The following is a 15,983-nucleotide window of genomic DNA, read 5'->3' on the forward strand; positions in this document are numbered from 1 at the left end:
TTGCACGCTCTTGCTAAAGGACGACCAAGAGCTGCCTCTGCTGCAGAGCATAAGTTCATTAGAGTTAACAGCACTTCAGATCAGAGCCCACACAAATGCTTCACTGAGTTCAAGTGGTGGCAGACACATCTCAACATCAACTGCTCAGAGCAGACTGCATGAATCACGCCTTCATGCTGAGGAAGAGGAGAATTGCCAAAGTGTTCAAAGCTGTGATCAAAGCAGCTACTGGCTACTTTGCAGAATTGAAATTGTAAAGCAGCTCTTTCATAATATTGATGTCTCCGGTATTAATCTATAATGTAGAAAATAATAAAAATGAAGAAAACCTATTGACTAGATTAACTGCAGATAATTTGTACCGCAAAGAGTAGCACTGCTTAACCTAAAAAGGACACAACACATATGAGCAACGTTGTGCAGGAGGAGAATGTCAATAATTTCCTTGTGTGTTTTCTGTCAGCCACGCCGTCTGAATTTGGCAAAGTGTGCGACGCCTACACCTTCCAGTGCGCCAACGGCGTGTGTGTGAGTCTTGAGTGGAAGTGTGACGGCATGGACGACTGTGGGGATTACTCTGATGAAGCCAACTGTGGTGAGGAGGAAGAGCTTAAGGAGGAACACACTCTGCTCCTAGGGCCTGTCATAAAATCATGATTTAGACATTTTTTTATTTTGTAAAGCAGCAGCATCTGGCACTTAAATATTGTTCTGGGTGTTGCAGCTGCTCCTCCCGAGGTGCCAGGTTGCTCCAGGTATTTCCAGTACGAGTGCAAAAACGGACGCTGCATCCCCACGTGGTGGAAGTGTGACGGAGAGAACGACTGTGGGGACTGGTCAGACGAGGCTCAGTGTACAGGTACGTACTTACGGTTTTTGTTGGGCTACTTTGGTGTTAATGCAGAACTATATTTACATCTCATCATTAATAAAAATAATTTCTTATTATTTAATGAACTGTACAAGAATCGGCTGACTGAATCTGACTGCATTCATAGTTCCATGGCGGGTTAAACTATCTGCACATGCACAGTGACATGCTGCTATCAAACCAGCTAGATAGAGTAGACAAGACACGTACTCATTAATACACAGGATAAAATGTTACAATCCCTTGTGCCACGATCCGAGGCAAAACACATTTAGAAAGAAAGTCCAACTGGAAAACCAACCAGCAGGCTAGCAGTCAGCTATCAGCTAGCAACCAACAAGAAGATACCTGCTAACTAGCCTAGCCAACAGCAGTAGGTAAGAAGAGATGGGACATGCCACTACACTCTAACCAACACTTCTCCCCTCTGCCTAAGAACGGAAGTAAAACACTCGGAGACACCAGCTAACTAGCCTAGCCAACAGCAGTAGATAGTATGTGGCACATTATTGGGTTTTCAAGGTACATAATATAAAGTTACATGCGTATGCCACATACACCCCAAAATCTGACTCTGTAGTTCTGATTTTATCTTTAATTTGCCGTTTCATCAACCATATTTACCCTCTGCTTCAGGTGGCGTCACTCCTCACACTGTTGCCCCCGGTCCTGTTACATGTGCCCCCAACCGCTTCCACTGTGGTTCTGGAGCTTGTATCATCAACACCTGGGTGTGTGATGGTTACGCCGACTGCCCCGATGGCAGCGACGAGCTCGGGTGTCCCACAGGTAATGACTCTCCCTTCTGGTGAACTTAAATAACCATAACATGAAGTATGAATAATAAGTAAATAAATTTAGAATTAGTAATATATTTCCTATGATGCGTTGTGCAGCTAATGGCTCCGTGACGCTGGCCCCAGTTCCCACTCCGGCCGCTCCTCTCCCTCCTTCCCCTGGTCGCTGTAGTCGGGGTGAGTTCCAGTGTCGCCGACCCCCCCACTGCATCCCGGACTGGCAGCAGTGTGACGGGCAGTTCCACTGCGAGGACGGCTCTGATGAAGCCCACTGCCGTGAGTCACTGCACACTGCATGCAACAGGGAAAAATGAACGGTACAAGTTTTTAAATATGGAAAACTGCTCAGGAGTGTCTTTGGGTTCCAGCGTTTAAAGGGTTAAACAACTGCAATAACCTCATCTGCTGTGGTAAAGGCCACAATCTTCTTAGATCATCCAGGTTGGAGTCACATCGAGTTTAATTTTAGGGATAGATGGATTGACACTCGTGCTTATATGCTGCTTGCACATAATGGAGTAAAATTAAGTGTAATGTTGTCACTCTCGCACTGATATTTATACAAAATTATTTTAGTGCTGCATCAGAATAATCATATGCAATGCTCTCTCCCTCTCTCTCCAGCTACCCGAGGGCCTCTGTTCTGCGTCAACGGGACTCGCTGTTCTGACGGCGAAGCCTGTGTGCTGGACATCGAGAGGTGTGATGGCTTCCTGGACTGCTCTGACCACAGTGACGAGGACAACTGCACCCGTAGGTCCACAGTATTGTCACCGCCATCAGTGTTTTAACCCATGCTTTTTCTCCTCATGTCATTCTGCTTGTTTCGTGTAATTTCCCGAATTTGTGGGATAAATAAAGGTTCTCTGATTCTGGTTAAAGCTTGCGGTATTTGAATTACCGTAACTCACAGTGATTCAAGCTGTTGACAAAATTCAAAGTGTGGCTGAACACTGGGAAGTTGTGCTTTTATCTGGAAGACCTTCGTGACAAGCATATAACTAACTAACAGGTGTAACATGATTTAATGCAGATGTAATTCAACCGTCAGGTCTGTTGTGCTGCCAGTTAAGTCTATTGTGGTATAATGCTGCCACCTGCTGGCGGTTATTGTGCATTTCAGGATTTGTTGTGAAGACAATGAACAAAATCTTTTATCTTCCCTTTTGTGTTAGTGGACACCATGGCCTATAAAGTCCAGAACCTCCAGTGGACTCCAGACTTCTTGGGTGCCATCACTCTGACATGGTCACGTCCTAAAAACCTTCCTCTGGACTCCTGCTACTTCCTCGTCTACTACAGGTAAGCCTAAACCTGTGCTGGTACAGATGTTTGTATATTACAGATGTTCTACCAATGCCGCGGTTGATGTTTGGGTCAGTTAGACGCGTCCTGCCCTGATGGCTCTCATCATCTTCTGTTTCTGCGTTCAGGCTTATGGGCACGCAGCAGTGGACGATCATGGATACCCACAGCAACAAGACCAGCTACAAACTGACCGTGCTGAAACCAGACACCACCTACCACGTGAAGGTGCTCACTCAGTGCCTCAGCAAGCTGCACAAGACCAATGAGGTGATCATTGTCAGGACACCAGAGGGACGTGAGTATCACACAATCAACCTGCATGACGCCAGCACCAACACAGTCTCAGATTTCTCCTCATATCACACTGTAAACACGTACGAGGAACTTTAAGCTGAATTTAGGTTTTATTTATTTTGTATTTATTTCTGCTTTTCACCATTAATTCATTATTTGTTGGTAGTGCTTATAACTTGAACATATTTATCTTGTTCCAGTCCTTTCTCAGGTAGCTCCTGAAACTGATTAAAAAATGAAACTTATTTCACTGGTTTGTCATATTTCAGCTGCTCCCTCACACACACACACACACACACACACACACACACACACTATATTTTAACTCATCTGTTTATTTTGTGTGTTGAATGTGTGTGTGTGTGTGTGGACATATTGTAGTGCCAGACCCTCCCAGGAACTTGCAGCTGGTCTGTGATAACGTCGAGGACGGGACGGTTGAAGTTTCCTGGAACCCCCCTGACAAAGGACACGGCCTCATCAGGGAGTACATCGTGAGTCATCTCCTGTGAAACAAACTCATTCACTATTATATTGTAAATATTACAGTGTGAATAGTGAGGGACATCAGCCACAAAGACCAGTTTGTTTGTGTTTTACAGGTGAGAGATAACAAATTCAAAATGTAGGCTCATAAATTATCTTAAATTAGAGATTACATTTATACACATAAGGTTTTGTGTTAAATTATAATGTCACTTGTGTAGAGCAAAAGAAATCAGGAAAGAAAGCGAAATATTACAGATGAATCGGAGCAACAGAGCCGGCTATAGTGTTTTACTTTATTATTTTAGATTTTTAAATCATTTTGCTCATAGACAGTAGAATACGAATGTAATATGTCCATAGCATTAAAGATGTTGATTATACACCGATCAGGCATAACATTATGACCACCTTCCTAATATTGTGTAGATATCCCTTGTGCCTCTAAAACAGTTGTGGCTCATCAGAGAATGGACATGGGTCTTCTGAGGGTGTCCTGTAGTGTCTGGTAACAGGATGTTGTTAGTGGGGGTCTTTGGGTCCTATAGGTTGAGGGGAGGGGCCTTTGTGGATCATCCCACAGATACATGATCAGTTTAGGATCCAGTGAAGGGCAACACCTTGTTACATGTTTTTTTGAGTTGTTCCTAAACTGTTTTTGGCTGCTGCCATCAATGAGTGTCATTGCTATGGGGTGGGGGTGTCTGGTCTGGTCTAGGTAGATGCTGCATGTTTAAGTAACATCCACACGAGTCCCAGATCCAGAAGTTCCTCAGCAGAACACAAGATCAGTGTCAATGTTATTTACTTTTCCAGACAGCGGTCATAATGTTGTGGCTGATCTGTGTTTGTCACTTTAGTACACGTGGCTCTTTATACATCAACATGATCACATCAATAATTAATCACATGCTGATACATCTTCTAATGACAGAATCTACTCTTAGGTCATGTTAATTTCAGTTAATTTCATCTTTTAACTCTGGCTTAGATTCATTTTTTGTCAAGTTATTTAACAGCTACAAGCTCAGAGATTATTTCTCATAGTGGTTATGTGTTTCTTTTTTTTTTTGAATGAATGAATGACAATAAAAAAGACACTTGTTCCAGAGCGTCCCAGCCGAGTAGATGATCTTGACCCATCACATGCTTTGTTAACATGAACATTAACATTAACTGTTGACAGGTTCAGTACCGTGAAGGCTCTGAAGGCGACTGGGTGTCACAGAGTTCAACCCAGACCAGTGTGAAGGTGAAGGAGCTGCAGCCACTCACTCTGTACAGTTTCAGGGTAAGACACCTACCAGTCTCCACTATGGGGGTAAAAGAAAAGGTGGAAACGTGAGCCGTGATTGTTTTAAGCAGCACGTATAATCGCTGATGTTTCCCAGGTGGCTGCAGTGACTAGTCGAGGTGTCGGAAACTGGAGCGAGGTTAAGTCTTTCACTCCTATGAAAGGTAAACTGGTGCACGCGCACACGCACACGCACACACACACACACACACACACCATTAAAAAAAAAGAAAAAAAGCTGTTTAACACTCGCATCTGCTGAAACTTAAGAAGTCTTAAACTACGACAAAAGTGCTGCTGGGAACTGCAGGTGTACCTGTGATAATGTGAATGCTCTCGGTTTGATCATTTAGATTTTCTGTCTTTGTGTGTTCATGCACAATGCCTGTCCTTCAGGGAGAGCAGATGTTCCTGTTTTATAGAAATAATTAGTCCCAGCCGCCGTAAGCAGCCGCATAACCACATAAGACGAAATCACTTAAACCACACCTAATGTTGTTACTAATCTTCAAACAATGGGAGAATGTTCTGATCAAGGCACTAGACTATTTAATTCAGCATGTGGTGCAGTGTGTTAAAACACTGCGAACCCATAATAAAACACTATTTAAGCTCAGACTGTCAGTGCCCTACTACGGATCCTCAAGATAAGCCTGAGGAAAATGATGCAATAAAACAAAATTACCAGTTGCACAGTCGTGGTAAATTAAATTTTATGCAGATATGTTCAGAGCTCTGATCCAAATAAATACTTTTTTCACCCGCTAATTCATTCATTAAGAATGTCGTTTCTTTCCACGATGTTAAACTGCTGTCAATTTAACGTCCCACGAGAGATGAGGATCATTCTTTTCTTTTGTGGAAGACTTTTAATGTGACGAGAGGACAAATTACTCAGATTGTATAAAATTAAGTAAAAATCGTTAAACAACACCAGTTGTAATCATATACGGCGCTGCCTGAAGATGAGTTCGAATCACGCTGAAAATGTTTCTGCGTCAGCAGTTTGAAATGTAAAATATCAAATGCTGCTTTTAAACACCTAACACGCGCTCTTTCCCCGCCGTAGCGCTGCCTCCTCCCTCTGTGATCGCCGACAGCATCACCGCCGACTCCATGAGCCTTTCATTCAGCTTAAACTCCCAGCAGGAAGTAAGAGCTCCTCTTCTTCTTCTCCTTCACCTCTTGAGACTTGTCTGTGTCTGCGCAAACATGACGGATGGGTCTCTTGCGTTTCCTTCAGGTGAAACAGTACATTGTGATCCTGTCGTGGCAGTTTGACACCCACGTCAAGGAGAGCAAGAACTACACAGTCACAGTGGGGATCCTCAAAGGTATCGTTCCTTTTTTTTTTTTTTTTTTGTCGAGTCATGTTTTCATCAAGGGCTACACACATTTTATTCTGTGCTGAAGCTGTCAGTTAGCGTTTGATGTGTGCTTGTGTTTCCAGCTACGAACCTGACAGCGGGGACGATGTATGAGGTGGCTGTGTGGGCTCACACCAGTATAGGAGACAGTCCCACGGCCCTGTCTCACCACCGGACCGCCGGCACTCAGCCCGATAAACCCTTCCTCAAAGTCAAGGCTGTCAACCAGACAGCGGTAGAGTGCAGCTGGACCATCAGCGGACCCCCTGCTCAGGTAACGAACGAATGAATGTAATACAAAAGACAAAAAAAAACAACATTTGAATGATTATTACCCAACATGTTTCAAAAGGAGTAGGAAGGAGCCTTATTTTGTTCTACCCCTTTTCGTTTTAACATTTACTTCCTGTGTTTTAGACGTATTCAGATCCCCCCTTCGTCCTGGGAAACACCATGTGTTTGTACCGCTCTTTAAACGTACTCATGCTTGGACGTTGCTTCACTTCCCCCATCAGTCGGTTCTACATGTTTTTAATGTTGTGCACGCATAGAGATGTTTTAAATTTAGTTCCCCCCTCAAGTTATATCCCCCCCTCTCTTTGGGGAAAAAAAAAAAAGTTTCTGATTGTTTCCCGGAGTATGTTCTTTATTGCCTCATAAATAATTTGTGCTGTTTGAAAATGAACCAGATCAGTGGATTTCAATACTTTTGATGTTATGAATAAGGTAATAAGACGCACACGTATAAACAGCGTCAACGGAAACATAGACAACAAGGACACAGTTAGTTCTTCTGTGTCATGTTTGTCACTTAATAGGCGGTTAAGACTGAAGAACGCAAGTATAAATGGTTTGCACTGGCGTATGTTACGACACCTATGTCCCGCAGTACAACTGAAACCGGCAAAAGGAGGAAAACACATAACCATGAAGGTTTAAAGCAAAACATACGTCTCTGCCATTTGGCTCTTTTCTTCATGATGAGCTTCAGACGCTTTATTTATCCCGAGGGAAAGACTGAGGAGATGTGTTCACGGTGTTTTTATTTGTGTGTTTGTGCAGATGTACGGTGTGTTTTATGCCACGTCCTTCTTGGATCTGTACCGGACTCCACGTCAGGTCCGCACCCCTTCTCTCACCCTCACAGTGACGGTGGACAGCGATGAGCAGTATCTGTTCCTGGTGAGTCCCTCCTCAAACCTCTCTACAAACTGGTCCCCACCGACTAAAAGACGAGCGTTTACGATGTCCTGATCCTGTTGTTTTTGTCGTCTGTTGAGACTTTTAGTTTTTCCTGCATTAAAGTTTAAATCCGTCCGTTGTTGAACATCTAGGCCCTAGACTACGGAGCGACATGCTCAGGATGTCTGTTCACTAGATTCACTGAAGCCTAACAACAGCAATTATGCAAAGCAGCTATGAGGAATGTAATTATTAATGCATTACGCCAACCGCATGCTTCGCTTTCACTTTACTTCAGTAGGTTTTTTGTGGCCCACTCCTACATTAAATATTGCTTGAGACGTCACAACAACACATTGAACTTAGTCCACCCCAGAGCTGGAAAGAAACTAATTACATTTCAAGTGCTGCTAATTTACTATAAAGTGGTGTGGTGGTTTTGAGCTGCTATACTTAATTGTTTCCTTTCTGTGTTTCTTTATATTTCGGCTTTGCATTTCACATTTCATTGGAAACTGTTGCACTTTTTGTGCCGCTTTTATTTCACAGCTTTAAATGTACATAAGTGGATACATACTCACTAAAAGAACAAACTCCAATCCTAAAGAAACATTTAAAGCTACTACTGAATCTACTGATATTTAGGTGTGTAACGTCCTTATTTCACAGAAAAATCACAATTGAACCCAAATCACTAACCCCAAATCCTGCCTGACAAATGTCTGAGTGGAACCAGTCGACACCTTTTTCATCTTAGACTTGGACAGACTTTAATGATCCGCAAGGGAAATTACTTGGTCACAGTAGTTTAGCACATGAAAGAAACATTCTTGAAAACCACAAGTAAAAAGAACGATAAAATAAAACAAGATTAGATTAAAATAAAATAAGAAATGAGTAAAAAAACAAAAATAAGTTCTAGCTCAAAGCCTCATTTTTTCTGTGAACCACTGTAGGTTAAGGGTCTTCAATGTTTTTCAGGGCAAGGACCCCAAACTGATGAGATGAGATTAAGCAGGGACCCCCTACCTACTATATATGTTCTATATTAAACTCTGCCTCGTGCTATTTCCGACATCATCTCATCTTCTCCATCCGTTTGTCCTCACTAGGGGGGGTACGTGGGTATGCTCGTGCACCTGTGTGAGTAAATGAGTGGATGTGTCACTGTGACTTTAAAGCACTGTATAAATACAAGACTGTTGCACAATACAAAACTATCACAATGTTTGTGGGAAATGAAAAGCTCTCTCCAATCTGTTAACCTGAAAAGCATAAAGCATTGTGGGAACGTATTCACTGTCAATTCAAGAGCACCGTGATCATCCGCAGCTGTGCCGTCACTTATTTTTGCTTTGAAGTGGCAGCTGACTAAAGCGCAGTGAGGAATAAAATCAATCAGTATAACTGTTTGATATGCTCAACTGCACAGGTACAGTTCTGAAACCATTGTTGAATTAAAGCACACAGATGGTAGGCCGAGAGCCTGGCAGCCACAGCGGGAATCCGTGGACCCAACCTGCCTTGTGTTAACAGTTCAGGCTGCAGGTGGTGTAATGGTGTGAGGAGTGTTTCTCTGGCACACTCGGGGCCCCATACTATTCACTCTAAAGCCCAGCCTGAGAAGTGTTGCTGAGTTAGCTGCATTTCTTTAGGATCACAGCGGGATGATTCACCGTGTCACGAAGCAAGCGTCGCTTGGAACCAGTGTCGCGAACGTGAAAATTCAGTGGACGGTCACCAGATTGTGTCGAGGTTAAAAAGAATAAAACGCATTTCCCGTCACGTGATGTCGTTTCGTTTTCAGGCGCGAGCCGTCTCTCCCTTCCTGGGTCCTCCCTCTGACTACGCGGTGGTGAAAATGATTCCCAACGAGAGGCTGCCGCCCAGGAACCTCCACCGCGTGCGAGTGGACAAGACTCAAGCAACGCTGAAGTGGCAGCCGCCCTACGACACCCCGGACACACCTCTGGTACGACACTGTTAAATGTTACTGTTAAATGTTACTGTGGTGGTGCTTGAAGAAGTAGAGGTTTCATCCAAATGGATCAGTTCTAAACAGTTCTTCTGTTTTTCTGACACGAGATACACCCGCCTAGTTAGTTAAATCCCAACGTTCTCTCCTTGTACCTGATAACATGTGGTTTGTGTTAAGTCATGTAACAGCATCTGTGTGTGATTTCGTCCTATAAGTCATTTCAACACTTTATAACCCACACACTGTCAGCTTAAATGGTGTACGTTGGTCTCTTTCAGACATATGCGATCCACGTGCGGGACGTGATCCGCAAGGTGGAGCGGGACTACAAGCTGACCACCCCCAACAACACGGTGGAGTACCAGCTGAAGGGCCTGGAGCCCGGAGGGCGATACAGCGTCTCCGTCCGCCTGCGCAACATGAGCAAGGAGGCCAGCTTCACTCTCAGCACCGGTGCGTTGTTTGGAGAAGAGAGTTGAAGGTTTCTCACTAGTTTGACCCAGTATTTGGTTTAGTCGAGGTGTGGAGTGAAGCAGGAAGTTACCTGGGGATCTCGTTTAAAGCACAAAGCCAGTTCATAATTTGGTCAGAAGTAATCAATCTCTCTTGATGTTCCACACGGACTCAGTTGGAAATGATGCAGACTTTGCATTAGTGAGTTTCATGTCCGGTCCACCTAATTTGGACATTTGTGTTCACGGGCTTCAGATTAGACTGAATCAGAAACATTGAGGAACATCAGCGAAGAATTAATCATCATCAAGTTGTTGGCCCCAGATTGTCCACTTAGCCAACGTAATTTATCAAACTGAAGTTTTACTGCTTATTTTAGGTAATTATTACTGAAAAATGATGTTAAATAAGAAATCAGTGTAAAAGAAATTGAAGTAATGATTGTGGAAAATACATCTCCCACACACTTACTTCAGTTCCACCACGTCTTTACAAAGAAGTACCGTAATTAAGAATCTCATTTTCTCCTGCTGCAGTTCCTCTTCCAGCTCCAGAAGCCCTGAAGATTTTGACAGAGAACGATCACATATTCCTTTTATGGAAGAGTCTGGCTGTCCGAGAGAAGGGCTTCAATGAGAGCAGGGTGAGATGCCACTTCAGATACTGCTGCTACTACTGTTTCACCATGCTGCAGCTCCTTCCTCTGCCTTACTTCACAATGTTGGAAATTTCCCATCTCAAGTATCGATATCTACTACTGTTACTGATAATATGATTGAAGAAGTCTTAGGGCTGTGGGATCTTCTATTTTTGGATTCTAAGTAAAGAATTACGTTATTTAAAGCCTTGTTCGGACCAGATCCGATCTTGTCTATCCAGTTACAAGTGACCAGCTTTAGGTGCGTGTGTTCAGACCTGGTATTAACATGCGTCTCAAAACACGTGTCCAGATCCAGTGTCAGTTTCATCATCGATATTTCTCAATATTTAGCAGCTGATGTCTGTAATAGATCTCCGCCGCTGCTCCAGGTCTGAGTGCATCTTGGTGGTGTTCATGGCCGATGTGATCTTCCTGACGTGCTCTTTGCAGGGATATGAAGTCCACGTGTTTGACAGCGTCACCAACCAGACGTCGTATCTGGGAAACACCACGGACACCTTGTTCCGCATCAACAGCCTGCTGGCGGGACACAACTACACGTTCTCCGTGCAGGCCCGCTGCCTGCTCAGTGGTCAGCTGTGTGGGGAGCCTGCGCTACTGCTTTACAACCAGCTGCCAGGTACTGACTCACGCAGATCAAACTGTTCAACGTGTTCATAAGTGGGTGAGCTCCAGCATTTCAACGTAGGACATTTGAGCGTTTATGGTGTGTGTCTACTGCAACAGCTACTATGATTTTAGAGTTTATTTGCCCTTCACAACGCGACCGTCAAGTCATCAAACTTGGTTAACCCAAACATATGGATAGACAGATATCCACTCATGTTGTTTTTCCATCTGCTCAGGGACCAGCGACGCCTCTCGCAGCGAGGGCCACTCTGGGGACATGGCTGCAGTGGTGGTCCCAGTCCTCTTCCTGCTGCTGCTGGGCGTGTGCGGCGGCTTGGTGGCGCTCTACCTCCGGCACCGACGGCTGCAGAACAATTTTACCGCCTTTGCCAATTCCCACTACAACTCTCGCCTGGGCTCTGCCATCTTCTCCTCTGGCGACGAGCTGGGTAACTGCAGTTTTTCTCTCTCTCTTTTTGTTTTGTTTTTTTTTGCGTGTGTGTGTGCACTCTGCATTAATTGTAAGTGGGAAGACTGTTGAGAATCATGTTACCATAAAAAAAATCACATCAACACACCAAATTCTGAGAAATTCATCATCCAGATCCAACAAACCATAAACAAAGTAGTTTAGTATAAGCGTAAACTCGCCTGTGGATGTGATCAGCTGTTGTATATGTATACATGTAGTAAAAGACATTTCATAAAGCCTTTCCTGATCCCGTTTAGGTGACGATGACGAAGACGCTCCCATGATCAGCGGCTTCTCAGACGACGTGCCCATGGTCATCGCGTAGCAGCCCGTCCCTCTGTGACCTGTTTCCCTCTCTTTCTCCTTCCCCCCTTCTTCCTCTTCCTCCTCTTCTGCCCATTTGCCCCCCCTCCTACCTTCCCTTCGCTCAGCGGCACGGTACACCATTTGGAAAACACTTGCCGCCATCCCAAATTCATCAGCGGGAATCCGCCCAAATTAGCAGGAAAAGTGGAGAAAAATGGAAAAGTGTAAAGAGAGAAAGAGATATTTTTCAAATATACAATGCACTTTTTGGATGCGCAATAACTTATTTTTTATAGTATTAAATATAAATATAAATATATATATATATGGGGTCAAAAAAAAAAAAGGACTGGGAGGAAGAGGTGGACACTGAAGCAAACTGTGAAGGATTTGAGTTTGTGCGTCAGGGAAAGGGAGACCCTACTGTATTTGTAATGCAAACTCACTATCCATAGGAGTGGTTCATTGCTTAAAGCCAAAATAAGCATCCAGAGACTGGAATATAGAATGCAAAAAAAAAAAAAAACACAAAAAACACAAAAAAAATACACACACACACACATAGAGTAAATATAGACGTATGTACAAATAGAGAATATCAGAGCAGTAATAGTTACATATTGTGGTCATAGTACAGTGTGTACTATAGCATCATATGTGATATTGGTGCCCGGTGTGAGACAGTTGGAAGGTTTAACTATGGATCATATGTCACCATCTCCAGAATCCGAATCTGGTTAAAGGATCGCCCGTTTGGTAACCGCAGATTCTTGTTAACGCATTAACAAAGTGTTTGGACAGGTCGGCGTCCGGGTCGTCCGGACGCACCCCGTGGTGTCCTCATAGATACTCCTTTATGTTCCACCACCAGCACACTGTTGTTTGTATGTATGTAGAGGTGACCCCCTGATTGGAGAACATCCCCAGCTTAAACGGAGGGGGAGAGAGCCCCTCCTTGCATTGCCAAGACCATTTGAACTATTTGTAAATATTGGCTTTTAATATGTCTTCTCCTTGTAATGCTGCACATGTCATTCTGTAAAATGTGTTTGTTGTCTTTTATTTTTATTTTTTCTTCTTCCACAAATTTAACCTTCCCCTGCATTTTTTTTTTTTTTTTTGTCGCCATATCTTAATTCGTCGTAAGAGAAAGTGAGTTTGGGGTTCTCAGGGAACTGTGTCGGAGCGGACACCAGCGCAGCAGCGCCACCGCCGTCGCCGCCACGGCCTCTGGCAGCTGTACACCTGCTGTGGAATTGGTACAGGATCCTCTGAAGAGGTGCTGGGTCAGCTGTGGGTGGGATGAGTGGCAGGGACAGGTCGTCAGTGGTTGGGATGGAAAGTCCAGAGAAGGTTTCCGATGAGGATTTAAGAGATCATTCCATCGGGGTTAGTTTTTAACTGACCTCTAGTTGTTTGCTTTTATGTGGTTTGGCTTTTAAACATAGTTTTACAGTCTCCTGTTCCGGTCACACCAGGAAGTGGAACCAGCTACAGGTAGAATAAACCTTAGTGAGAAGTGGTTCTTATAGGTTTGACACATGACCAAGCTGGTCACCTATCACTAGTTGATTGTTGATTCAAATACTAGAGAAAAGTAGTAAATCCCCACTTTCATAGAAGCTACCGCTCTCATATGTTTTATCTCAACAGATGGACACATAAAAGCCAAACTAGCCAGATATAACAGGAGCTGCAGCGAGGACGTGGGCTGGTTCCTTTAGGGATCGGGATGTTATCTGTCTCGTTGCGCCGCACATCAACTCACAAACGAAACCTTTGTCGTGCCCCCTCCCTCACCTGACTCAGTGCTTTAGTCCATTAACTGATGCTAGCGTTTTTGCCTCTCGGCTTGAGCCACTTGAACTGACGGTGTCCCGCTCTCTATTGACCTTGTTCTTGTTTTGTTTGTCGAGACGTCTTCATGAATGTATTTTATATGTATTTTTTAAAGGTGTTGTCCCAGCTCATTATGCTACTGTCACCGCCTGTGAAGTCAATGCACGCTCTGGTTTTTGCCCCCAACCCCTCCCTTCCCACACTGGAGCTCACAGCCTTGGCATTGTTGCTCCGTAGACCGGCTTTCTGCAGACAAATGTCCGTCGTCGCGCCCTTCAAATTCACAATTTGCAACAAACCATTTCGGTTAAGTAGTGATCATGTTTCCTTTCATCGTCACATTCATCCCCACAACGTCAAAGTGTCTGTACTGTCATTTAAGGTTGTCCTCAAGACTATATTTCACGCAGCCCTGCCCTGCCCATGAGGTACTTTATTGTGTTTCTCGGCCTTAAAGACAGATTTACTCTGGTATGGATGCTGTTTCTGTTTTCTGAGTTTCTGTTTCGCCACATAATGCCTTATTAGAACACATTGGGTTTCTATGTAATGTACTGTTTGTATTATAGTACACAAGTGCACACGCATGCATACACTCGCACACACACACACACACACTTGACAAGTACGCTAAGGAGGCTGAGGAGGAATTTACTGTTAGGGCATTTTGTTAATTTTGTCGGATCACTGCTCCTTTCTTCGCCAGCCGCCGCGAGCCGGACTTTAGTGTTTTTAGTCGGGTTTTACACTCTGTACAAAGTTGAACTATTGGTTATCGTGTGACCGTTTGTTTCCCACCTGTCCTAATGTCCACTCTTGTCAAATAGTTTGCTCCAACGTGTCGTTTGGCACAGAGTTTGGATCACGTTGGATTCGGCCATGTTTGAAGATGTTAATGTCTTGCTTGCTTGTAAAGGAGAGATGTCTGGAGAAACAGTGTGAGGTGTTTTAAAAAACCACTTATACTGAAATAAACTTGCTGAAAAGTTCAACACTGGTCTCTTTTGTTTTTATGCGTGAGCATTTTTGAAATTCAGCCTCGTGAAACTAAAAGGGATTTCCTACAACCCTGAAAGGAAAATTGGTTTTGACACTGAAGTGCGTCCTCAGAAACAACTCATAATATTCTAATATTAATAATAAAAAAAAAGATTCTTTTTTTTTCTCATTGAAATCTGCTTTCAGTATCAGCTCCTTTGACATTTTTAAAAATTATTTTTGACAACGCCATCTTAACATGAAGAGGGATAAAGTGCTATATAAGCTGTTATATTAAATTGATTCATGTTTGCTAGTGTACCTAAAGAACTGGTGAGTGGAGGCAGATCCATACCTCAGTGTAAAACATATGCTGATCAGCCACAACATTATGACCACTGACAGGAGACGTAAATAACATTGACCATCTTGTGACGATACAGTGTTTTACTGGGAAACTTTTGGACCTGGGGTTCATGTGGATGTTACTTAGACATGTACCACCCACCTAGACCAGACACTCCCACCCCATAACAATGACACTCCTTGATGACGGCAGCAGCCATCCCCAGCAGGATGCAGCCTGACACAGACACAGACACGAAAAAATAGCTCAAGGTGTTGACCTGGCCTCCAAATTCATTAAACTGACAGAGTATCTGTGTGATGCACTGAAAGAAGCCTGATCCACAGAGGCCCCTCACCTCAACCCACAGGACCCAAAGGCCCCCACTAACAACATTCTGTTATACAGAAGGCCCATGTCCATTCTCTAAGTAGGGACAACTGTTTTGGAGGTCCTAATGTTATAACTGATCGGTGTCAAAACTATGTAGGAAATAAAAATAAAATAAAAATGTTCCTATGTATTATATAGAGTGGGGACCTGTTGCCAACTGTTCTCACGGTCTCTTTAGTGCTGGGGAGCTGCCGTACAGTTGTAGAGGACAAAAACATCCGGAGAGCTCAGGGGACCTGCAGGTTTGGGTCATAATTCTCTGCGAGTTAATCACCACATTTGCGCATTACACATAGTCGCTGGATCCATTGTTCCTAAGAAAATATTGATCCGTGGAGCCTTTAATGTC

The 15,983-nt window shown here is 43.8% G+C and overlaps 1 protein-coding gene across 1 annotated transcript in view; it reads left to right on the forward strand.

The window, feature by feature from the left end:
- sorl1 (sortilin-related receptor, L(DLR class) A repeats containing) overlaps window positions 1-14,909 on the forward strand; it is a 77,099-nt gene extending 62,190 nt beyond the window's left edge. The window contains exons 29-48 of the mRNA XM_047593701.1: window positions 464-595; window positions 725-859; window positions 1,508-1,660; window positions 1,768-1,944; window positions 2,293-2,421; window positions 2,844-2,970; window positions 3,102-3,271; window positions 3,652-3,764; window positions 4,943-5,047; window positions 5,148-5,214; window positions 6,120-6,202; window positions 6,294-6,384; window positions 6,501-6,691; window positions 7,480-7,599; window positions 9,407-9,571; window positions 9,856-10,030; window positions 10,567-10,673; window positions 11,121-11,310; window positions 11,537-11,749; window positions 12,030-14,909. Of these exons, the coding sequence (XP_047449657.1) occupies window positions 464-595; window positions 725-859; window positions 1,508-1,660; window positions 1,768-1,944; window positions 2,293-2,421; window positions 2,844-2,970; window positions 3,102-3,271; window positions 3,652-3,764; window positions 4,943-5,047; window positions 5,148-5,214; window positions 6,120-6,202; window positions 6,294-6,384; window positions 6,501-6,691; window positions 7,480-7,599; window positions 9,407-9,571; window positions 9,856-10,030; window positions 10,567-10,673; window positions 11,121-11,310; window positions 11,537-11,749; window positions 12,030-12,097 (2,711 nt within the window). The 3' untranslated portion in view covers window positions 12,098-14,909. The remainder of the gene's footprint in view (window positions 1-463; window positions 596-724; window positions 860-1,507; window positions 1,661-1,767; window positions 1,945-2,292; window positions 2,422-2,843; window positions 2,971-3,101; window positions 3,272-3,651; window positions 3,765-4,942; window positions 5,048-5,147; window positions 5,215-6,119; window positions 6,203-6,293; window positions 6,385-6,500; window positions 6,692-7,479; window positions 7,600-9,406; window positions 9,572-9,855; window positions 10,031-10,566; window positions 10,674-11,120; window positions 11,311-11,536; window positions 11,750-12,029) is intronic.
- Window positions 14,910-15,983: the final 1,074 nt, after the last annotated feature.

The sequence above is a fragment of the Mugil cephalus genome, chromosome 9, assembly GCF_022458985.1.
Source record: "Mugil cephalus isolate CIBA_MC_2020 chromosome 9, CIBA_Mcephalus_1.1, whole genome shotgun sequence".
NCBI lineage: Eukaryota > Metazoa > Chordata > Actinopteri > Mugiliformes > Mugilidae > Mugil > Mugil cephalus.